The 19,578-nt window shown below is 43.4% G+C and overlaps 1 protein-coding gene across 5 annotated transcripts in view; it reads left to right on the top strand.

Annotated features, from left to right (window-relative positions):
• Positions 1 to 19,578, top strand: part of VPS54 (VPS54 subunit of GARP complex) — a 115,390-nt gene that overhangs the window by 31,370 nt on the left and 64,442 nt on the right. For all 5 annotated transcript variants that reach the window (XM_088477225.1, XM_088477222.1, XM_088477224.1 and 2 more), the window contains 3 exons: positions 4,274 to 4,424; positions 5,933 to 6,174; positions 6,490 to 6,571. In XM_088477225.1, coding sequence (XP_088333351.1) covers positions 4,283 to 4,424; positions 5,933 to 6,174; positions 6,490 to 6,571 — 466 coding nt within the window. In that variant the 5' untranslated portion in view covers positions 4,274 to 4,282. The remainder of the gene's footprint in view (positions 1 to 4,273; positions 4,425 to 5,932; positions 6,175 to 6,489; positions 6,572 to 19,578) is intronic.

Below are 19,578 nucleotides of genomic sequence, written 5' to 3'. Positions count from 1 at the left end.
GGGCATGCAGGAGGGTTTAATTTTAGTGACCATTTACATTTTTTTCCCGTGAATCGGTGGGCAGGGGCCCCAGTGCATTACTTTGCCCAGGTCCACACTGCTGTTAAGACAACCCTGTCTCTCTGTGTCCAAATTCATTCTGCGTGCGCCAGCGGTAACCATCGGGATACATGTGCAGTGCCTCTCAGACATGTGCGCAACCATCGGCTCTGCATCCACCCCTGAATCGGGTCTGGTGCTACAATCCGATGCAAACTATTGTTAGTATTCTTGTGCAGTTGCGTTGGATCTCATAATTGAAAGGTTCAGTAACCGGTTATGTGTATGTAACCTCATGCCTAAACAGGGAAGTGGAACACCGTGGCCTCACCACATGTCTCTGTAGGTCACATATTCTGAAGGCGGGTTGGTAGATATCAGTCATTGTGGTGCTTTTTTTTTTTTTTTTTACCTTCTAAAGCATTCCCGTGACTTCCTCTGTGGTTAAATCATTCAATTTATTCATTATATAATTTTTGTTACATAAATTTGTGACCAAACAAATGCACTGTCAGCCATAGATTCTTAGAACAATTTTTTAAATTAGACTTTTGTTTTAAGTTTTTGTGGTTTGGTTGTTCTTCATACAGTGATTTGCAAATCAGAGCTGCAAAATACCCAGGGTGGAAATATTTGTGTGTATTAGACCCCTTACCCAGTGGTATTAAAATTCCTGCTTTCACTAGTTGTTATGATCTCTGTACAGCACTGCATTATTTAGTGGCGCTATATAAGTAGCAGACATATAGTAAAAACGTGTACATGAGCATTGCGGTGGAAACTATTGGTTACAATGGCACCATTTCTACTTGTACTTGCTCTACGGTTGGTAGCGTTGCAGCCATGTCTTTTGGATGCTGCCGCCAGATGTCCTCTATAGATCCCGCATCACTGGATACCACCACATATCAAACACCTGTAGGTTACCAGTCTTACACTTCGGCTGGTGACAAAAGATTGTATGTTCACCTTTTTATGATTTATTCTAATGCTTTATAAATAACTAGCTGAAGTCCCCGCCGTTCCCCGGGTTTAAATCTTCAAGCTATTAAGTTTTATTATGTGATGTGAACGATCGTCATTCATCGCCAAACACCAGTTGTCTGGTTGTCGCACAGTGTGTTGCCAGTGGTAGACATGCGGCTGATATACTGACAAATTGATAATCCACTTTTTAACCATTCTATAAAAGTGTATCTCCCGTACGCCCTCTGTGTACTGCGAGTGTCTGAACATTGGTGATTATACAGTATAAGTCTGTGTCTGTATACACAAAAGGACTTGTGTTCTCCACAACATTCATTCATGTGTTTCTGACCTTCTGTACTGCATTCAGCTAAGCTTTGACATTATAGCAAGTACTTGGAAACTCCTCTGGTTCTAGCTAAAACAATATCTTGTTAAATACATTTTCTTCTATATTATATTCCATATCTGGCTGGTGCAGCGGGCTATGGTGTGTCGCTGGCTGGTGCAGCGGGCTATGGTGTGTCGCTGGCTGGTGCAGCGGGCTATGGTGTGTCGCTGGCTGGTGCAGCGGGCTATGGTGTGTCGCTGGCTGGTGCAGCGGGCTATGGTGTGTCGCTGGCTGGTGCAGCGGGCTATGGTGTGTCGCTGGCTGGTGCAGCGGGCTATGGTGTGTCGCTGGCTGGTGCAGCGGGCTATGGGGTGTCGCTGGCTGGTGCAGCGGGCTATGGGGTGTCGCTGGCTGGTGCAGCGGGCTATGGGGTGTCGCTGGCTGGTGCAGCGGGCTTATTGGGTGTCGCTGGCTGGTGCAGCGGCCTTATTGGGTGTCGCTGGCTGGTGCAGCGCGCTATGGGGTGTCGCTGGCTGGCGCACTGTGCTTTGGTGGTGTGTCACTATCTGGTGCGCTGTGCTGGGAGGCACTATCTTTAGTGGGGTGCAGTGGGCTATGTTGGGGGCACGGGTTGGCACAGTGTGCTATATTTGGGGCACTGGCTGGAGCAGTGTGCTATGTATTGGGGCACTAACTGGAGAAGTGTTCTGCCCATTTAAGCAGTGTAATAATATTTATTTATTTATTTATTAACATTTATTTATATAACGCCAGCATATTCTGTTGCACTTTACAATTTATAACCTTAGCTAGGTTTCCTTTTAATTTGTATCAATCACCACTTGCCTACACAGGTTTTTTGTTACCGGTTGATTGGTCATTCTAAAATGTTTTTATTTATCTAATACTTATTTAATCTATGTAGCTGCAGAGGGTAACTATAGGAATATCACACACATATTGAGAAACAAAATATGCCGAGCTGTAACTTCTGATAATGAGGGCTCTGCAAGAACTTACTGTCTAAAGAGATGGGGGAATTTAACCATATGGTATCCGGATGGAAGATCGACAATGTGTAGATTGGCATCAATAGATCGACACCAGATGGTTGACAGGGACAAAAGTTTGACTGACAAATGGTCGACCATGCAAAGGTCAACAGGTTGAACAGGTTGACATGGTTTTTTCATCGGTCTTACATTTCTTCAGGATTAGGCACTTGGTGGAGGGGTAGATTTAGGGACCAGGGGATGGGTTAGCATTATGGGTAAATTACTAAAAACGTCGACCTTTCAGCCCTGTCAACCTTTGCACTGTTGACCATGTTTCAGTCAACCTTTTGACCATGTCACCGTATTACCTGTCAACCATCTGGTGTGACCTATTTACTGTTGCTCTAAATATTGTCCATCTCTTACACCCAACCATACACAGGGCCTGATTCTGCAAGGATCGTAACTGCAAAGCTGCACGCAGGCTATAGATATATGATGTATGCACGCAGGCTGTAGATATATGATATATGCACGCAGGCTATAGATATATGATGTATGCACGCAGGCTGTAGATATATGATATATGCACGCAGGCTGTAGATATATGATATATGCACGCAGGCTGTAGATATATGATGTATGCACGCAGGCTATAGATATATGATGTATGCACGCAGGCTACACGCCTCCTGTGCATTACTTATCCGAGCTGCGTTATCCAACACAGCATCAGATAATCTGCGTAACATCGGCCTGTTGCAATGACCATTGGGGTCCCGCAACCGGCGTCGCAGCTTAGAGGAAGAGGCCAGGAAATCTCCGTCAGAAAATCTGAGTGGGAGAAGGTGAGGACAGAGTTTATGACTATCCGTGGAGGATCATACTTGGAGGTGCATCCACCTGCCATCTGTAACTAGAATAAAGGGTCACTGTAGATCTCTAGTTTTTAAAAATGGCTACAATTCTTTATTCTGAATATGCCTTTACACAGAGCTGACACTCTCCACTATAGTAACTTAGGGGACCATTCAATTACATTTGATGTGCTTTTGGCAATATGTGAACATCGCAACAGCAACCTATAGTGCCCCTACTTTACCCGTACATCCATCCTTATGGTGGTGCACAGGAAAAAGCACTTAGTCTGCCATATGTATGCACATCACAACGTACATACATCATGCATCACAATTCAATCTCTCATCACATGTAGTTAAATTGATCTCTTCGTATGTTATACTCAGTCACATAGATTTATACTCTTAGGCTCTAGGCTTTGACATTAACCCGACTCCTCAAGATTCAATCCCACCTCTTCCTCTCCCATTTATCCTATTAGGATAAATTATTCTATTAAAAGAGTGTGTGTTCAACATGGAGCCCTGAGTTACTCAGAGATAAATTAGTGTGGTTCCTTCTGTACATCCGAAATAACCTCTGTACAAAAGTTTCTACTTGACAATCTTATATACAAATTTTGTGTGTAGCATAGAAAACTGCTTCTAGTCTGTAGTTCTACCCACCCGGCTTTTACTACTTGCTGTTTGATGATAGTGAGTGGAAAAAGAAGTGTTTGTAGGTTAGGCATGGTAGATCTGTCACATGAATTATTCAGTTCCTGGTGTTCTGTTACATGCTGCCTTATGATGACTTAATCACTCATTGTTATATGAGATCAGCTCGGCTGCAGGCTGAACCAATGCATTCTTGCCACGTTCCATATCTACAGTATGTGCAGCTCATCACAGGAAAACATAAGTTGTTATACAGTACATTCTCAAAACTTCTAATATATTAATGGGATTTTCTTTTGAATGCACATGCATATTCTCAAGTACAGTATGTTTTGAAGTCAGTTTAAAGTGTGTTCGCTTGAAATCTCATAGTACAAAAAAACCGATTGCACTCAATACAAACTGTTCTATTCTTGTTTGCACAGCTTGTCTAGATGTATACAATGGCGTCTAGCCACAGCTCCTCACTAGTGCCTCGCTCAACCAGCAGCAAAACCTTCTACAGAAAGGGACTGGATCCTTCACATGTAGGACTGATGCGGTCACTTCCTGATGTGTGCCCCAAAGTGCCTACAGGTGAGTCTCCAAACTCAGACACGCTTTCATATTCCGGGGTCTATTTACTAAGCAGTGTTAGGAGACAGAGTGAAAAGTGATAAGGTACCAGCCAATCAGCTCCCATCTGTCATTTTTCAGACACAGCCTATGAGATGACAGTTGGGAGCTGATTGGCTGGCACCTTATCACTTTCTTATCACTTTTCACTCTGTCTCCTAACACTGCTTAGTAAATAGAACCCTCAGTCTAGTTGGGGTGGGCACTAAAGGTCCATTTGCAGAAATGATGATCACTTTTATCTCTCTATTTTTTTTTTTTTTTTTTTAGTTTACTGATGTGCAGATCGATTTGTCTTAGATACATTTAGTGATAAGCAAATCTTCCCATGAATCTTTCCGGACATCACTCCAATCGTCCATTTCTGCAGTGTTCTGAATCGGCCGTCCTGTCGGCCTAGTGTGTACCCAGCTTTACAGGATGAGGTTCCTGCACACTATCGTTTCCCACTGCTAAATGATGAGCCCGGAGCTGTTCAATTAGAGACCCCAAATCAATCCAAAAGCAGGCCCAAGACTGGCGCTAACGCTATATTCTGTTCGCACTTCCCTGAGATACAAGCAGGAATAAGCGTTAATTGCTAACTCTGAGGGCCTGATTCAGAGCCGGACGCTCTGACCAGAGCGCTCGCTCTGAATCAGGGCCCTCCTACATGAAAACGGAGAGGCCTCTTGGACGCTCGCATAGCTGTGGGTGACCACCCACAGCTATAGCGAGCGTCCATGATGATGGTCGCTACGGTCAAGACCATCGCGACCGTCGGGCTTGCGACGGAGACCCTGCGGTAGGGTCTCGCTGCCGCAAGCCCTGGAGTGATTTTGGCTCTATCAGAGACAAAATCACTCCCACTGACATCACTACTGATGTCAGTGGGGCCGGCTTCAAACGGTAGGCGTTCCCATGGGAACGCCTCCGTCTGGCAGCCACGTCCCCGGCACGCCCACCAAAGGGGGCGTGCTGTCAATCAACATCGACAGCACGTCCCCTTTAGTGCGAGACCCGGAGCGACGGCTACCCCGTCACTAGCCGGGTCTCGCGCATGCGCACGACGGAGCTCCCTCCGTCGTGCGCATGCGCAGTAGGGCACCATCGACCCGCACGAGCGGGTCTGAATCAGGCCGTGAGGCCACTGAAACATCCCCCGTGGTATACCCATGGTTTTCACATGTAAGGTAAATCTTTTAGGTTTGTTTTGCATTTCAACGTATCACCAAAAGTTTTATGTTTAGTAGCCATATATGCCGAAGAATGATATTACAATGGCAGCAACAATAAATAGTTAAACACTCATTTGGAGATGGCACTGTCTCATTTCCAGTAGTGTGTTTTTGTTTGCTGGGGGTTATGAATGTTGTGCAGTGACTTGTGATGGTGGCAGTTTCCGAGACCTGTTGGGAATTATAATACGTTATACAGCAGAGCACACCGTATTACCTCATTTCTTATAATGCTCTTCTCATTTTGCCCAGGTGATTCTAATAATTTGTGTGACGAGCCATCCGTGGTGGCAGATCAGCACAAATGGACTATTTACCATTCCAAAGTAAACCTCCCTGCGGCATTAAATGATCCTCGACTGGCAAAGCGGGAGTCCGACTTCTTCACCAAGACATGGGGCCAAGACTTTGTGGAAATCGCAGTCTTGCCATCACCTTACCTCCCACCTATCTCTAAGGAAAACTTTCAGTCTTACATCCAGCAAACCAGTCTAGTAAGAAACCATTTCTTCTCAGGGTTTCCAGCAATACATTTGCCCTGGAAGTGAAAAACCTGTTTTGAGTAGTGATCTGTGGCTGACAGCATGATGGGAGATGTAGTTCAACAGCAAATAGCCTTAGTCTACTGTGAAATCACCTAATATGCCCCTAATTGAGACACCTATGAGCAGGGTAATGTTTGTTGTAACCACTACTGTACAAATTATAGTGGGTTATGGGACAGAGATCAACAGCTGCAGAATGTTTGTATGACTCTGTCTTGGTTTAACTCTTTTTAATGTGTTTGTCTCCTGTTCACTTTACTGCAGAGAGAAAAAAGTCACGAAAAATGGAAGACAGTATGTCCTCCTAAAGATGACTATAACAGGACTGCATTCCCACACTTACATGGTATGTCTTTATTAAAGTACTGTGATATGGATCTGGCGTATTGCTAAGATAATTAACATACATGAAGTAACAAAAGTGTTTTAACTTAAAGCTGCAATACCCTCTAACTTGGGGACCATGTTTGTTCACCAGTTTAAAAATGGTAATGGCGGGGTGGAGTCTGTGCAGGAGAACCAATTAAAAACAGCGGTGTCCATGATTGAGTACAAAGACAACCTGACTGCTCCTAAATTATTGTTATATATAAGTAAGAAAAGAGGAGTTTGTTAATAATCTGCTTTTTGATAAAAAAAATTGCAGAAGGCTTCTCTTTACCATATACAGTATTTATTGACCCTAAACACACACAATAAAATCTACAATAAAACACATAAGATCTAATCACTATTGTAGATGTTCAGTAACTTAAATTAACATTTTGCTGCAACAGCCTTTACATATAAAAGCATGATTAAATTCACCCATTCAAAATAATATAGGGGGTGATTCAATTCAGCAGGAATTGAATAGCGCCGGGAGGGAGTTCCTGGAGCTATTCAATTCAGCGTGCTGTCTAGACAGACTAAGAATTTCTTCACGCGCACTTCTGAGGCCGAGAGGAGAAATCCGCCTAAGGTGCCTGCCGCGAGACAGTTCTCCGGCTTAGAACGGCGCTAACAGCCTCGCGTCCAGCACTTTAGTTGGAGAATGCCAGTTCTCGCGACTAAACACCCAGGTTAAGTCGCGAGAACCGGCATTCTCCGAATTTAACTACTTCCTGTTGTGGTAAACTCCCTCCCGGCTCTATTCTACACCAGTTGAATTTAATCGCTCCCATTGTTCATTCAGTGTCCTTTAATTGATGACTGTAGGTAGGTATAATATAAAGTGCAGATATTTTATCACTGATTGCAGGGTCCGCGATTAGTAAAAGGCTCCTCTGTTAATGGGATCACCTCCAATATATTGGTGAGTCTCCATTGCTGCCTGGCCATTTCAGTGTATTGGCTATTATGTTACAGCCGGAGTAGCGTCATACCGGTGGCTTCTCAAATATAGATTACACAGAGGTCACGGTTCTCGCTGCCTTTATCAATATGTCGCCGGCCTTTGTAATATGTCTGCTCCTGCTAGATCCAAATGCAGTCTGAACAGGAAGATCACTTCAGCGGCAATTGTAGTTTGCACTATATCTAACCCCAGTTTCAATTGAATAGTACAAAGCAGTTTTGACAAAACAATCCATTAGGTGATAGTACTCCAAAGTAAATATGCTGTGCAGGAAACGGACGCTCCCATTGCCAATGCGTTTCTTTGTATCCCAGAACTTTTTCATGGCATAGTCTGGCTTCCTGGACCTTCCTTTATTAAAAGCAACTTTGATTAGTACATTTTGTATATGTGCAAAAAAGTATAAAATCTGCAATATATATGCATACATATTATTTATGTCTACATATCTCATATGATATGCATATACATTTATCTATCCAACCTTACTTAATCCATTTCATACTAGTACATTTTTATTACAGATGTTCACCTACAAGGGAATTATCTTACTTTGGGGTAGATGTACTAGGCCTTGGTGAGAGAGAAAGTACCAACCAATCAGCACCTTTAATTTTTCTAACACAGCCTGTAAAATGACAGGATATAATTGGTTGGTACTTTATCTCTCTCCAAGCTTTGATGCAGCTACCCCTATATTAGGTATACAATCGGGAAGCCGGCTGCCTTAATACCGGCAGCCGGCTTCCCGACTGTCATATCCCGGCGAGGGTGAAATGCCGGGGGTCTATATCTAGACGCCTGTCATTTCCCCGACGCCGGGAGACAGGCGCCCGGCATCCCGATCGAAGGGTTGCCGGGCGCCACGAGCGGACAGCCGCGGGGGGGGGGGTTAGGTTTAGGGCACCTGGGGGGGACTTATGGTTAGGCACCCCCCCCAGGAGGGAGGGTTAGGGTTAGGCAGCCCCCGGGGGACTTAGGTTTACGCAGCAGGGAAGGGGGGGGGTTAGGGTTAGGCACTTAGAGGGGGGATAAGGGTTAGGCACAGGGGGGGGAGGTTAGGGTTATGCACCCCTAAGAAGGGTTAGGGAGGTTTGGTTAGTAGATACTTACCTTGGGACGATCGGGATTTCCAGCGCTGTCGGGCTTCCGCTGCCGGGCTCTGCTGGTTTGTCGGGCTGCCGCTGCTGGGATTCGGACTCCCGGCCATGCGGCAGCCGGGATATCATACCGATTCTCTATATTAGAGGTTAGCTAATTCAGGAGCACATGATTTTTAATCACAGGGATGACTGGTTGCAAAATATGGAGAGAGAAAGGAAAAAGGAGGACATTGAAACATTAGAGTTTTCTTCTATTCAACCTTACAACTAGCGGGAATCTTAATTTGTCTAGTGCAGAAATAATTGGTTTACTGCAACTATCCAGATATTTCAGACCTGGACCTACAGAAGGACCACTGCAGACATACAAGCCGGAGAGTGGTCTCTCAATCTGGGAGCGTTTCCTCCTGGTAAACAAATGAGGTCTACCAGAGATAGATCTCATGGCATCACGCCACAACCACAAGGTCCCCAGGTACGGGTACAGGTCCAGAGACCCATCAACAGCGTTCATGGAGGCACTGGCAGTAAGATGGGACTTCAAGCTGGCGTACCTCTTTCCTCCATTTTCTCTACTTCCAAGAGTTCTCAGAAAATTCAAGCAGGAAGGCGGAACTGTAATATTGGTGGCTCCGGCTTGGCCCAGACGTCACTGGTTCACTGACATAGAGAATCTGTACATAGACTGTCCATACCCTCTTCCGCTGTGGCAGGATCTGCTAACGCAGGGTCCCTGTCGACATCTGGACGTACCTCATGGCTCTTGAGTCTTCCATCCTAAGAGCGAAAGGTTTTTCCAGCTCTGTAATTTAAACGACGATTGGGGCACGGAAATCTTCCTCTGCCCTCATCTATTAGAGTTTGATTTTGTTTTGGTCAATGGTGTTCTCGTATGAATTATGATCCTAAGATATTCAGGATTTCCAGTGTACTGGCTTTTCTTCAGGCAGGATTCAGTCTACGACTGACCACTTTGAGAGTGCAGGTTTCTGCACTGTCAGTAAGAAGATTGCTTCATTACCAGATGTCCTAATTTTTTTCCAAGGAGTTTTGCGAGTTCAGCCTTCTTTTGGTCCACCGGCAGCACTGTGAGATTTGTCTTTGGTTTTTAAGGGTCTACAAGCTCCCCCATTTGAACCTTTGGTCTCTGGATTTGAAGTGTGTCAGCAAAGACCCTTTTTTTTCTTGCTATTTCTTCTGCTCACAGAGGCCCTCATTCAGAGCCGTTCGCTATTTGCGGTCGTTCGTTCAAAAACAAGGGGTGGCTATTCAAATGATCCGTTCGCACATTGCAGTCTGTTCACACCTCTAAGTCTGAACGAGCGAGCAAAACATACGCTCGTTTATTTGATAAAAACGCCCCCTGGCCGCTCGCACCATACGTCATGTCCGCTATTTATTAGATTAATCGAGTACATCGTACAGCGTATGAACTGCTCGCTATTCTTGTGGTTGGTTTTTTCAACCGCTATTTTGCGAGCAGTTCTGAGTTTAAAAAATCCAAGTGACGTGGTCAATGACGCTGCTGGATTAATTATGCACACCCTTAAAACGCCCGTTTTGACCTTTAAGCACGCCTGCGTTCGAATTCCACTCCCCCGTTTTCAAGCACCTTCCCCTGTTACCACCCACATACGCCTCATTCTGTCACTCAAAATAGCAGGCACTCGCTATATAGCATACAAACGATTTTCGGCCGCACTGACTGGTTCGCGCATGCGTACTAAATACCGTACACATGCGCAGATGTGCGAACATCGCTCGGAACGAGCGTACTGCCGCTAACGTGCGGCTCTGAATGAGGGCCAGAGTCTCTGATTTGGTAGCGCTCTCTTGTCACTGCCCATTTTTTATTTTTCACCAGGATAAAGCTGTTCTTCGTACAAGGGAGGGTTACCTTCCTAAGGTAGTGTCCCATTTTCATGTGAATGAAGAAATTGATTTTCCAGCTTTTCAGGCTCCAGACCTTTCTGTAGGTGAAGCCTCCCTGGATGTAGTTTGTGCTCTCCGCATCTGTGTGGAGCGTACAAACTCTGTTAGAAATTCATATGCTCTTTTTGTATTATATGGTTTTCAAAAACGAGGATGGCCAGCTAACAAGCAGACTCTGGCGATATGGCTACGCATGACTATCTCTCGTGTGTACACAGGCTGATCTCCCTGTCCCAAGCACGGTGACAGCACATTCTACTCTGTCTGTAGGGCCATCATGGGCATTTAGCCGTGGTGCCTCTGCTAAGCAATTGTCCAAGGCGGCCACGTGGTCTTCTGTCCACACCTTTCTTAGGTTTTCTGCCTTTTGATACTTTTGCCTCTCAGGATGCTTCCTTTGGGTGACGAGTTCTTCTTTCTGCTCAGTAGTGTCCCCCACCCTAGGGGAACTGCTTTAGGACATCCCCATGGTATCCCTATGGACCCCGAAGACGAAATAGAGTTATGGTAGACTTTCCTAGATAACTCCTTTTTTCTTTGAGGTCCATAGGGTCCACAGGGCGCCCACCCTGACGTACCTGGCTATCATTGGGTGATTTTCTTTCGGTCACAGATTCCCTCATCCTCTGTAAGAGTGTTTCTGGTGTACAATTGTTCTTCCTTCTCCTCTTTTCCTTCTCCTGCCTTGAGGCTTGTTAACTAAACTGAAGACCTATGGCTAGGCTCGGGGTATATATGGGGAAGTGCCAGGAGCATTCTGGGAGCAGAAGCTTTAACTGTTTGGTGCCTGGTCTTCCAACCATAATATCTCCCATGGTATCCCTGTGGATCTTATGGACCTCGAAGAAAGAGTTATCTAGTTAAGTCTACCATAACTCACAATTTTTTTTATCCGCCAAAGTCTTGTAACGTGGCATGAACTTCCTTCCAGATGTTTACGAAGTATTGAAGAGATGGTATGGCAGCTGGTACATCAATCCAAGAGATTGAAACTCAGGAACTTGGGGATGTCGCTCTTACACAGTAAAAAAGGGAGTGGTACCAGAAGAAGAGTGAAAGGGATGATTATGAGCAAATTCGACCCTTGGAAAAAAATTCAATCCAGTCATCTTGGGAAGATGAGATGACTCTCTGTCCATTGGATTGCGGATGGTAAGCCATGGAGAATTTCAGTTGGATTTGTAAAGCTGAACAAAGAGGTAGCCGGAAACGAGCAACAAACTGTGACCCTCTGTCTGATACAATCTCTGTGGGTAATCCATGCAGGCGGAATATTTCAGAAATTAAAAGCTGAGCGAGACGTGTAGCAGAAGGCAGGCCGGTCAGGGGTAGAAAGTGTGCAATCTTAGAAAACAGATCGACTATCACCCAGATGGTGGTAAAACATTTGGCGGCTGGGAAATCGGTGATGAAGTCCGTTGATATATGGGTCCAGGGTTGTAGTGGAATGGACAATGGTTGTAAAGGACACACTGGAGACTTGCAAGAGATCTTATGCTGGGCACACTGAGGAAATGAAGACACAAATTCCTGTACATCTGAACATAGAGAAGTCCAATAGGATCTTTAAATTAATTCTAAAGTCTTTTTGACTCCTGCATGACCGGAGAGTTTGGAAGCATGGGCCCATGACACGAATTGCATGCAAAGTTCTGGAGCCACTAATGTCTTCCCTGGAGGAGGAGTGAACAAATCTGTAGCCGCAAATCCAGTAGGTTTCAATAGTGGGTACTGTTCAGACACATCAGAATCGTCCTCTGTATTCATGGAACTAGATAAGGCATTAGCCTTGCAATTACGAGATCCAGGACGGAGAGAAATATAGAAGTCAGACCGTGAAAAGAACAATGCCCACCGGGCTTGTCTGGGCGTAAGACACTGGGCAATTTTATGATCAATGCCAACAAAAATGGGAAAATTAGCTCCCTCCAACAGATAGCACCATTCCTCGAAGGCTAATGTAATGGCTGAAAGTTATTTTTCACCAATGGAGTAGTTTTTTTCAGCAGGCAGGAATTTCTTGGAGAAGAAAACCACAGGGGCGTAATTTATCCTCGAGTCGTTGTGATAGAACTGCCCCCACACCTTCTGTGGACACATCCACTTCCACGATGAATGGTGGAGTAACATCTGGCTGGTTGAGTGCAGAAGCTGAAATAAAAGACTGTTTAAGCAATTGGAATGCTGTCTTTGCTTCTGGAGACTATTGATTTGGATTGACACCTTTTTGGGTGAGAGCAGAGATGGGTGCTGTCAATGTAGAGAATTCTTTGATAAATTTCCGGTAATAGTTGGCAAAGCACAGAAACCTTTGAATGGCCTTTAAAGTTTTTGGTTCAGACCAGGAGATGACTGCTTGGACTTTCTCAGGGTCCATCTTGAGACCGGCACAGTAAATAATGTATGCTAGAAAAGGAAGGCCAGGAACTTCAAAGATGCATTTCTTAAGCTTACAATGATTTACACGGAGCCTCCGAAGGACTTCCTTGACTTGATCATGGTGAGTAACAAGATCTTTGGAAAAGATTAGGATATCATCTAAATAAAAAATGACAGAGTGGTACAGAAGGTCACGGATAATTTTGTTCACAAAGTGTTGGTACATTGCAGGAGCGTTACTTAACCCAAAGGGCATAACAAGGTACTTTTAGTGCACATCTCTCGTTTTAAAGGCTGATTTCTATTCATCTCCCTGGCGTATGCGAATCAGGTTGTAGACACCCCTCAAATCTAGCTTTGTGAAGATAGTTGACCCTTTTACCCTGTCGAAGAGCTCTGTGATTAATGGCAAAGGATAACTATTTTTGACTGTGATCTCATTGAGACCCCCTGTAATCGATGTAGGGACGGAGTCCACCATCTTTTTTTTTTTTTTTTTTAAAAAGAAAACCCCTGCTCCAGCGGGAGAGGATGATGGGCGAATGAAACCTTTCTCTAGATTTTTTTTGGATTTATTCTGTCATTGCTTTGGAACAGACAACAGGTAGGTGCGATCTCTGGGAGGAGATTTATCTGGTACCAGGTCTATGGGGCAATCCCAGTCTCTGTGAGGAGGCAGAACATCAGCTCCCTGTTTGCTGAAAACATTGGTGAATGAACGGTACTGAGATGGTTATTACTTACTGATAGCTGAATCAGATGACCGGACAGGTACCACTTTTTTCAATGGGTATTGGAAGATAAAATGTGCATGGTGTACCACTCAATTTGAGGATTGTGTTATCGTAGCCATGGAAGTCCTAGCACAACGGTATGACCAGAAAGGATATATCCTCAGAATGTAGAGCCCCTACCTGGAGTTTAACTGCTGAAGTACACAAAGTGATGGGACCATGTGGAATCAAACTGCCATCCACAGGAGAAAATGTGACTGGATGGACCAGACACACAGTAGAAACATGGTGTTTGGAGGAATTGTCCTGTGTTATAAAGTTTTCAGCAGCATCGGAATCCAGTAGAGCAGGGAGGACTTTACGTTTATTGGAAATGATGAGTCACAGACAACACAGAATCATGTTCTTTGGAAGAGGGATGTAGTACTCCTAATCTCTTCTCTCTTTAAGGGACTAGGAGCGACCGTTTTCCGGTCGTTTAATACAGGAGGAAATCATATGCCCAGCTTCACCACAATACAGCCATAACATTGATTGACGTCGCCTCTGATATTCTTGATCCAGGGATGATAAGGCCCACTTTAAAAGTGTATATAGTTGTTTTCTCCCACTGGCTTTACATAGTTGGAGCAGATAGCTACATTATCCATAATAGGAAGGCCACGTCAAGAAAGTTTGTGTTGAAAATGGAAGGTGTACGTGGCTTTTAAATTAAATGTATTGGTGTTTAAATAATCAACACATTTTTGTGCTATATTTTGGCCTCCATTCCAAATAATAAATAAATCATCAATGAAACGACCATAGAGAACCAAGTTCTCTCTATGGACCGCCCCAGATATATGTATCTTCTAGGCGGATCCGTATAGAGGTTTGCAAACCCTGTCCCCATGGCTGTCCCCAGTGCTTGTAAATAATAAATGGATTCAAATAAGAAATAGTTGTGAATCAACATAAATAAGATCTCATTTAAAACAAAATCACTTTGCCCCTCCAAGAGACCTGCATCTTGATATAGATATGTTTTAAAAGCTTCCACATCTGCTACATGTGGAATGTCTGTATAAAGAGCTTAGACATCCACATTGAGAAATCCCCTCCCTAGTGTCCTATTAAATCATAAATTTTTTTGTAATATATGGGTGGTAAATAAAATAATTTGGAAGTGAGTGAACCAATTCCCGAAATAATAGGTCTTCCAGGGGTGCTACCAGTGACTTGTGTATCTTTGGGAGGTGATATAAAATCGGTGTAATAGGAGGTGAATGGAACAAAAACTAATTCTCGTGATAAGGCTCCCTCCACTGTTTGTTTAAATTCAAATTGGTATTTAGGGGTGGGGTCGCCCTCCAGAACTATATAGAATTTCCTATCATCTAATTGCCTAATGCTGGGTACACACTGGCCGACACATTGGCCGTTCAATGGAACGGCTGATATATATCGAGTGTGCGTCGGCCAGTGTGTACAAACGCTAGGTCTCCCGTCGGCTGTGCAGCACAGCCGATGGCCGATATATCTGCACTTCATGCTGTGTGTACGGGGGGTCGGCGGACTCTCCGTACACTTGCTGCAGAAGCCGCTGGTGACTGATATCACAACTGGGCGGGCACATGCAAATGTCCGCCCACTTGTGATGTCAGTCATGACACATCACACCGATGATTGGTAACTGTGTATGCACTTACCAATCATCGGATAGGACCGCTGCTCGGCCAGAAGGCCGATCTGTCGTCCTAGTGTGTACACAATTTTAGGGCTTGTCTCATAGTCATCTCTATTCTGGATGACAACCCCACCCCCCTTATCAGCAGGTTTGATAATCAATGTAAGGTGGTCATTAAGTATTTGTATTTTAAGCTTTCCCATTTAATTAGATTTCATCAATTTCTCTGCTGGTGTTTAGATGGATCACAAAGTGTTTTTTAAATTCTTCTAAAGTTTTAGTATAGAAGATTATCGCTGTACTTTTATGCTCTAATGCAGTGGTTACCAAACTTTTTTGAATCGCGGCGCCCTAGTGCATCAGCATTGTTTTCACGGCACCCCTAAGCCAAAAGTTCGTTATTGAGAAATTCAGAAAAAAATGTAGTAAAGTGAAGTAAATTGTGCTACTGTCATCCTTAGGTTCATTTATGTAGTGGGTGACAGGTTTGCACTTCTGTTTGTCTACATATTTACATTACATTGACCATAAATAATTTGGTTTGGTGCTGGACCACAAACCTGAGGCACCCCTGCAAGTGTCCCGAGGCACCCCAGGGTGTCGCGGCACACAGTTTCGGAACCACTGCTCTAATGGAAAAAAATTTGATTCAGTTCTAAATCTGGGTTTATTCTTTTGCAACAAATTTCCAAACATCATATTTAAGACATTCATTACATATAACTTGCTCGGTTCCTGATTGTAGACTTTCTAGTATTGTTGTGCTTTGGAGTGTCTATGATTGGTGCTTCCACTTAATGTTCAGACCCCTTCCTTAGCATCACAGGGCCCCCAATTTTATAGGCTTGGGCTGTGAGATGAGAAAAGAAGTTTGGGAAAAATGACTACAAGGAGCAGTCCGTGGGTCTTTGGTCAGAGGGAAGAGCTGCAGATAGTATTGCTGCTTTAAACTGGGTCAGCTGTAACATTCTGTCTGCTCCATAGCTCTGCTTAAACCGGGCATGTTTCGCTTGCTGTGAAAGGGAGTAGAGCTGTTCCGTTGCGTGTCTTTGTGTTGAGGAAGGAAAGGACAGCTGCTCTCAGAAGCCTGAGACTTCACATGACTGATTCACTTGCTGTCTCCTAGGCTATAAAAATGCTCTGAGAATGCAGTGTGACATTATCATAATCCGTGGCTGACAAGCTTTAATATACATTTTTTCCTATACTACTGACCTTTTCAGTCCTTAACTAAAAGCAGTGAGGTGTTTATTTCCTTGCTTTTGGTGTATTCCTTATTAAGGTGCATACACACAGTCAGATTTGCTAGATCATTGTTATCGTTGAACGACATCGATGACCGATTTCATCAACGATGAACAATTTCTGACATTATTTCAAATTAATGAAATCGTCCAAATCTTACTGCAAACACAGTCGATGTCCGATATCGTTATCTTACATGCGGGAACGCGCATCGTTGGACGATGCATACCCAACATGTCAACGATATGAACGATTTTTCCATTCGTTATCGTTCATATTTTTAAAAGAATCTGACCGTGTGTATGCAGCATTACTCTGATCTTTAATTTAACTGCAGTTAAATATCAGTTTCTAGACAAATCCGTTTATTCTCAATCATTATATATTAAATTGTTGTAAGTGATGATATTGGCTATGAAGGTGCAGAACTTCTGGTGAAGGTTATTGGGCCATAACCTTTGAGCTGTGCTATGAATCTGGAGTTTTGCCCTCTGCTTTTTCAGGTGAATCATTTGTGCGTTACTCCTGTATAAACAGTTTTTCATACTCATCCATTTCTGCATACACGTGAACAGTCAGAGACTAGGAAGAAGAAGTGTAGACTTGCCATTACTAAGGGTAACAGTAAGCCTTGAGGATTTTAAGACCTTGTAGAAAGAGCGCATAAAGAACTTCTACGGTATTTAGAAATTATTGTGATTTGTAGGGGATTCAAATTCCCTGAGCTAAATTTGCAACCTTTCTGCTCTTTTCTTCCAAGCGTATTCTCAATTAGATTTAATCTGTGTTAATTAGAGATGTGCAGACTCTGATAGGTTCGAATTTGCACGCCGAGTTCGGATTTTTCCCTCCAAAAAACGGAACTGAAAAAGAGGCAAAACGTCATCTTGCATGGACAAACATCATCATTCCTGGACTTTTGTCCATGCAAGATGACGTTTTGCCTCTTTCTGAGTCCCGTTTTTTGGAGGGTAAAATCCGAACTCGGCGTGCAAATTCGAACCTATCCGAGCCTGCACATCCCTAGTATTAATAAAGTATATAAGGGACACAGTATACGCCGCTGTAGATTTAAGTAGTTTCTAATGACCTTATAAGGGCATGAGATGGACTGCATTCATACGAGATACAAAATGTTGACTTTATTTCCCTCAGAAAAAATATGAATTGTTAGTGTTCCTAATTCTGTACTTGTGACTGCCTTCTAGTGATATATATGGCATAATTTACCGCTTCTGTAAATTATAAAGCATATTAGAATTCACCATTGAGTTCCACAAATATATGGGGTTTCGTGCTTTAATACAGGTGATGGAACTCTAATGTGTTTACTAGTGTCCAGAATAGTTTGCTGTAGAGCTGTCTTGCCAACCAGGAGGCTATGTCATACTGGGGGCTGTAAGACCAGGTTCCTTCTTCTCCGGCAATGGTTCTTCTCTGCACATCACACACAGTATAGGCAGTGACATTCAATGAAAATGTCGGTGCTCGTAGATGGGAAAGTAATTGGGGTTAAGAGAGTGTATTGGGGAGAAGATGGGCCATATATATATATATATATATATATATATATATATATATATATAGTGTGTGTGTGTGTTTTTACTACTGCACATAAGGACATAAGTTGTAAAACAGATGGGCCTTTGAATATGAGAAACATGTTGAGTGGGTCTCCATATGAAAAAGGTTAGTGAACTCTGTCGATGTGAGAACGTCCCATTACAACATAGTTATACCTCTCTTGTCTTAGGTGTAAGTGCGATCGAAATGTATATGACTTACATGCACCTGTTCCCAGAGCATACGCAATGCGTATTCATGTGTGATTCGCTCCACAATCTGTCATATATTCACTCTGCGTTATCCCCTATGTGTATAGCTCTGTCTACGGGCAGAAATACACTTTTTTAGTACTTTATGGCGATTTTGCCGCCAAATCTGCAAAATCATCACCACTATGATTAAATTATTATACTATTTGCAATTTTAGTTTTTGTGTGTGTGTGTGCGCGTCATCACTAATAGTTGTGCTTATTTTCTGTAGTACTGAAACAGTTAACAGCTATTAGATTTAGAGGCAGTTTTTATTTTCATGTCTTCAGATCAGAAATGGTTTCAATATCTCGTGTTCAGTTGCACTTTGGCCATATGGTGGTTCAGCTCTGCATAATGCAGGAAGTGGGAAACCTGAGATCAGCAGCTCTGTGCGTGCTTTACATCTGCGCCCCTGCCTGCTGCATAGACCGGATAACCTAACTGATGTGGGAATGACACATTCACGTTTTGTATTATATATCCGCTGTATGGAGTACTTTTCACTCTAGAACAAAACACAAGAAAGATAACCCACAACATACGAAACATTACTGCACACATACATGTTAAAGTTCCTTTTGAATGGTACATGTAAATTATCATGTGAGTTTTAGAATATAGACAACGTTCCAGGTAGGCCATATGTTCACAAGAAGCTGTGATATGTACAAAATTGCTCTGTATTATCTTAGCCTGTCTCTCAGTAATTCTTCAGCTGCCTTATCAAGAACAATCTAACTCCTTGACCCACATCTTTAAAGTACTTGATAGCAACCGTAACTTACAGTATACCTGATCATTTTAGTGTTAATCAACGTGACAGGCAGACAGTCTGAAAGAATAACTCTTCTATGGCTGTCGTTTTATATTTGTCCTTCTTGTGCTCTCCTGCAATTGTGTAAATGGTACCCAAATACCGGTTATATGTAACACTCCTACCCAACAGCTCTGTAGTAGCTTTGGACTGTACAAAAGACAATATAGAAAGTCACCCTATCAAAATTGCACCATGTACAGTATAGGTAGAGATCTCCTAAGAATCTTGTGTTGTCAATATTTTACTTCCAAATTTACCTTTGTTCTCCTGGCCTCTCCCCTTCTGTCCTCTTGCACGCCATGTGTCTGTTGGCCAGATCCTCT

The sequence above is a fragment of the Taudactylus pleione genome, unplaced genomic scaffold, assembly GCF_031769625.1.
Source record: "Taudactylus pleione unplaced genomic scaffold, aTauple2 ptg000201l, whole genome shotgun sequence".
Lineage (NCBI taxonomy): Eukaryota > Metazoa > Chordata > Amphibia > Anura > Myobatrachidae > Taudactylus > Taudactylus pleione.
This window is presented reverse-complemented; position numbering and strand designations above follow the sequence as displayed.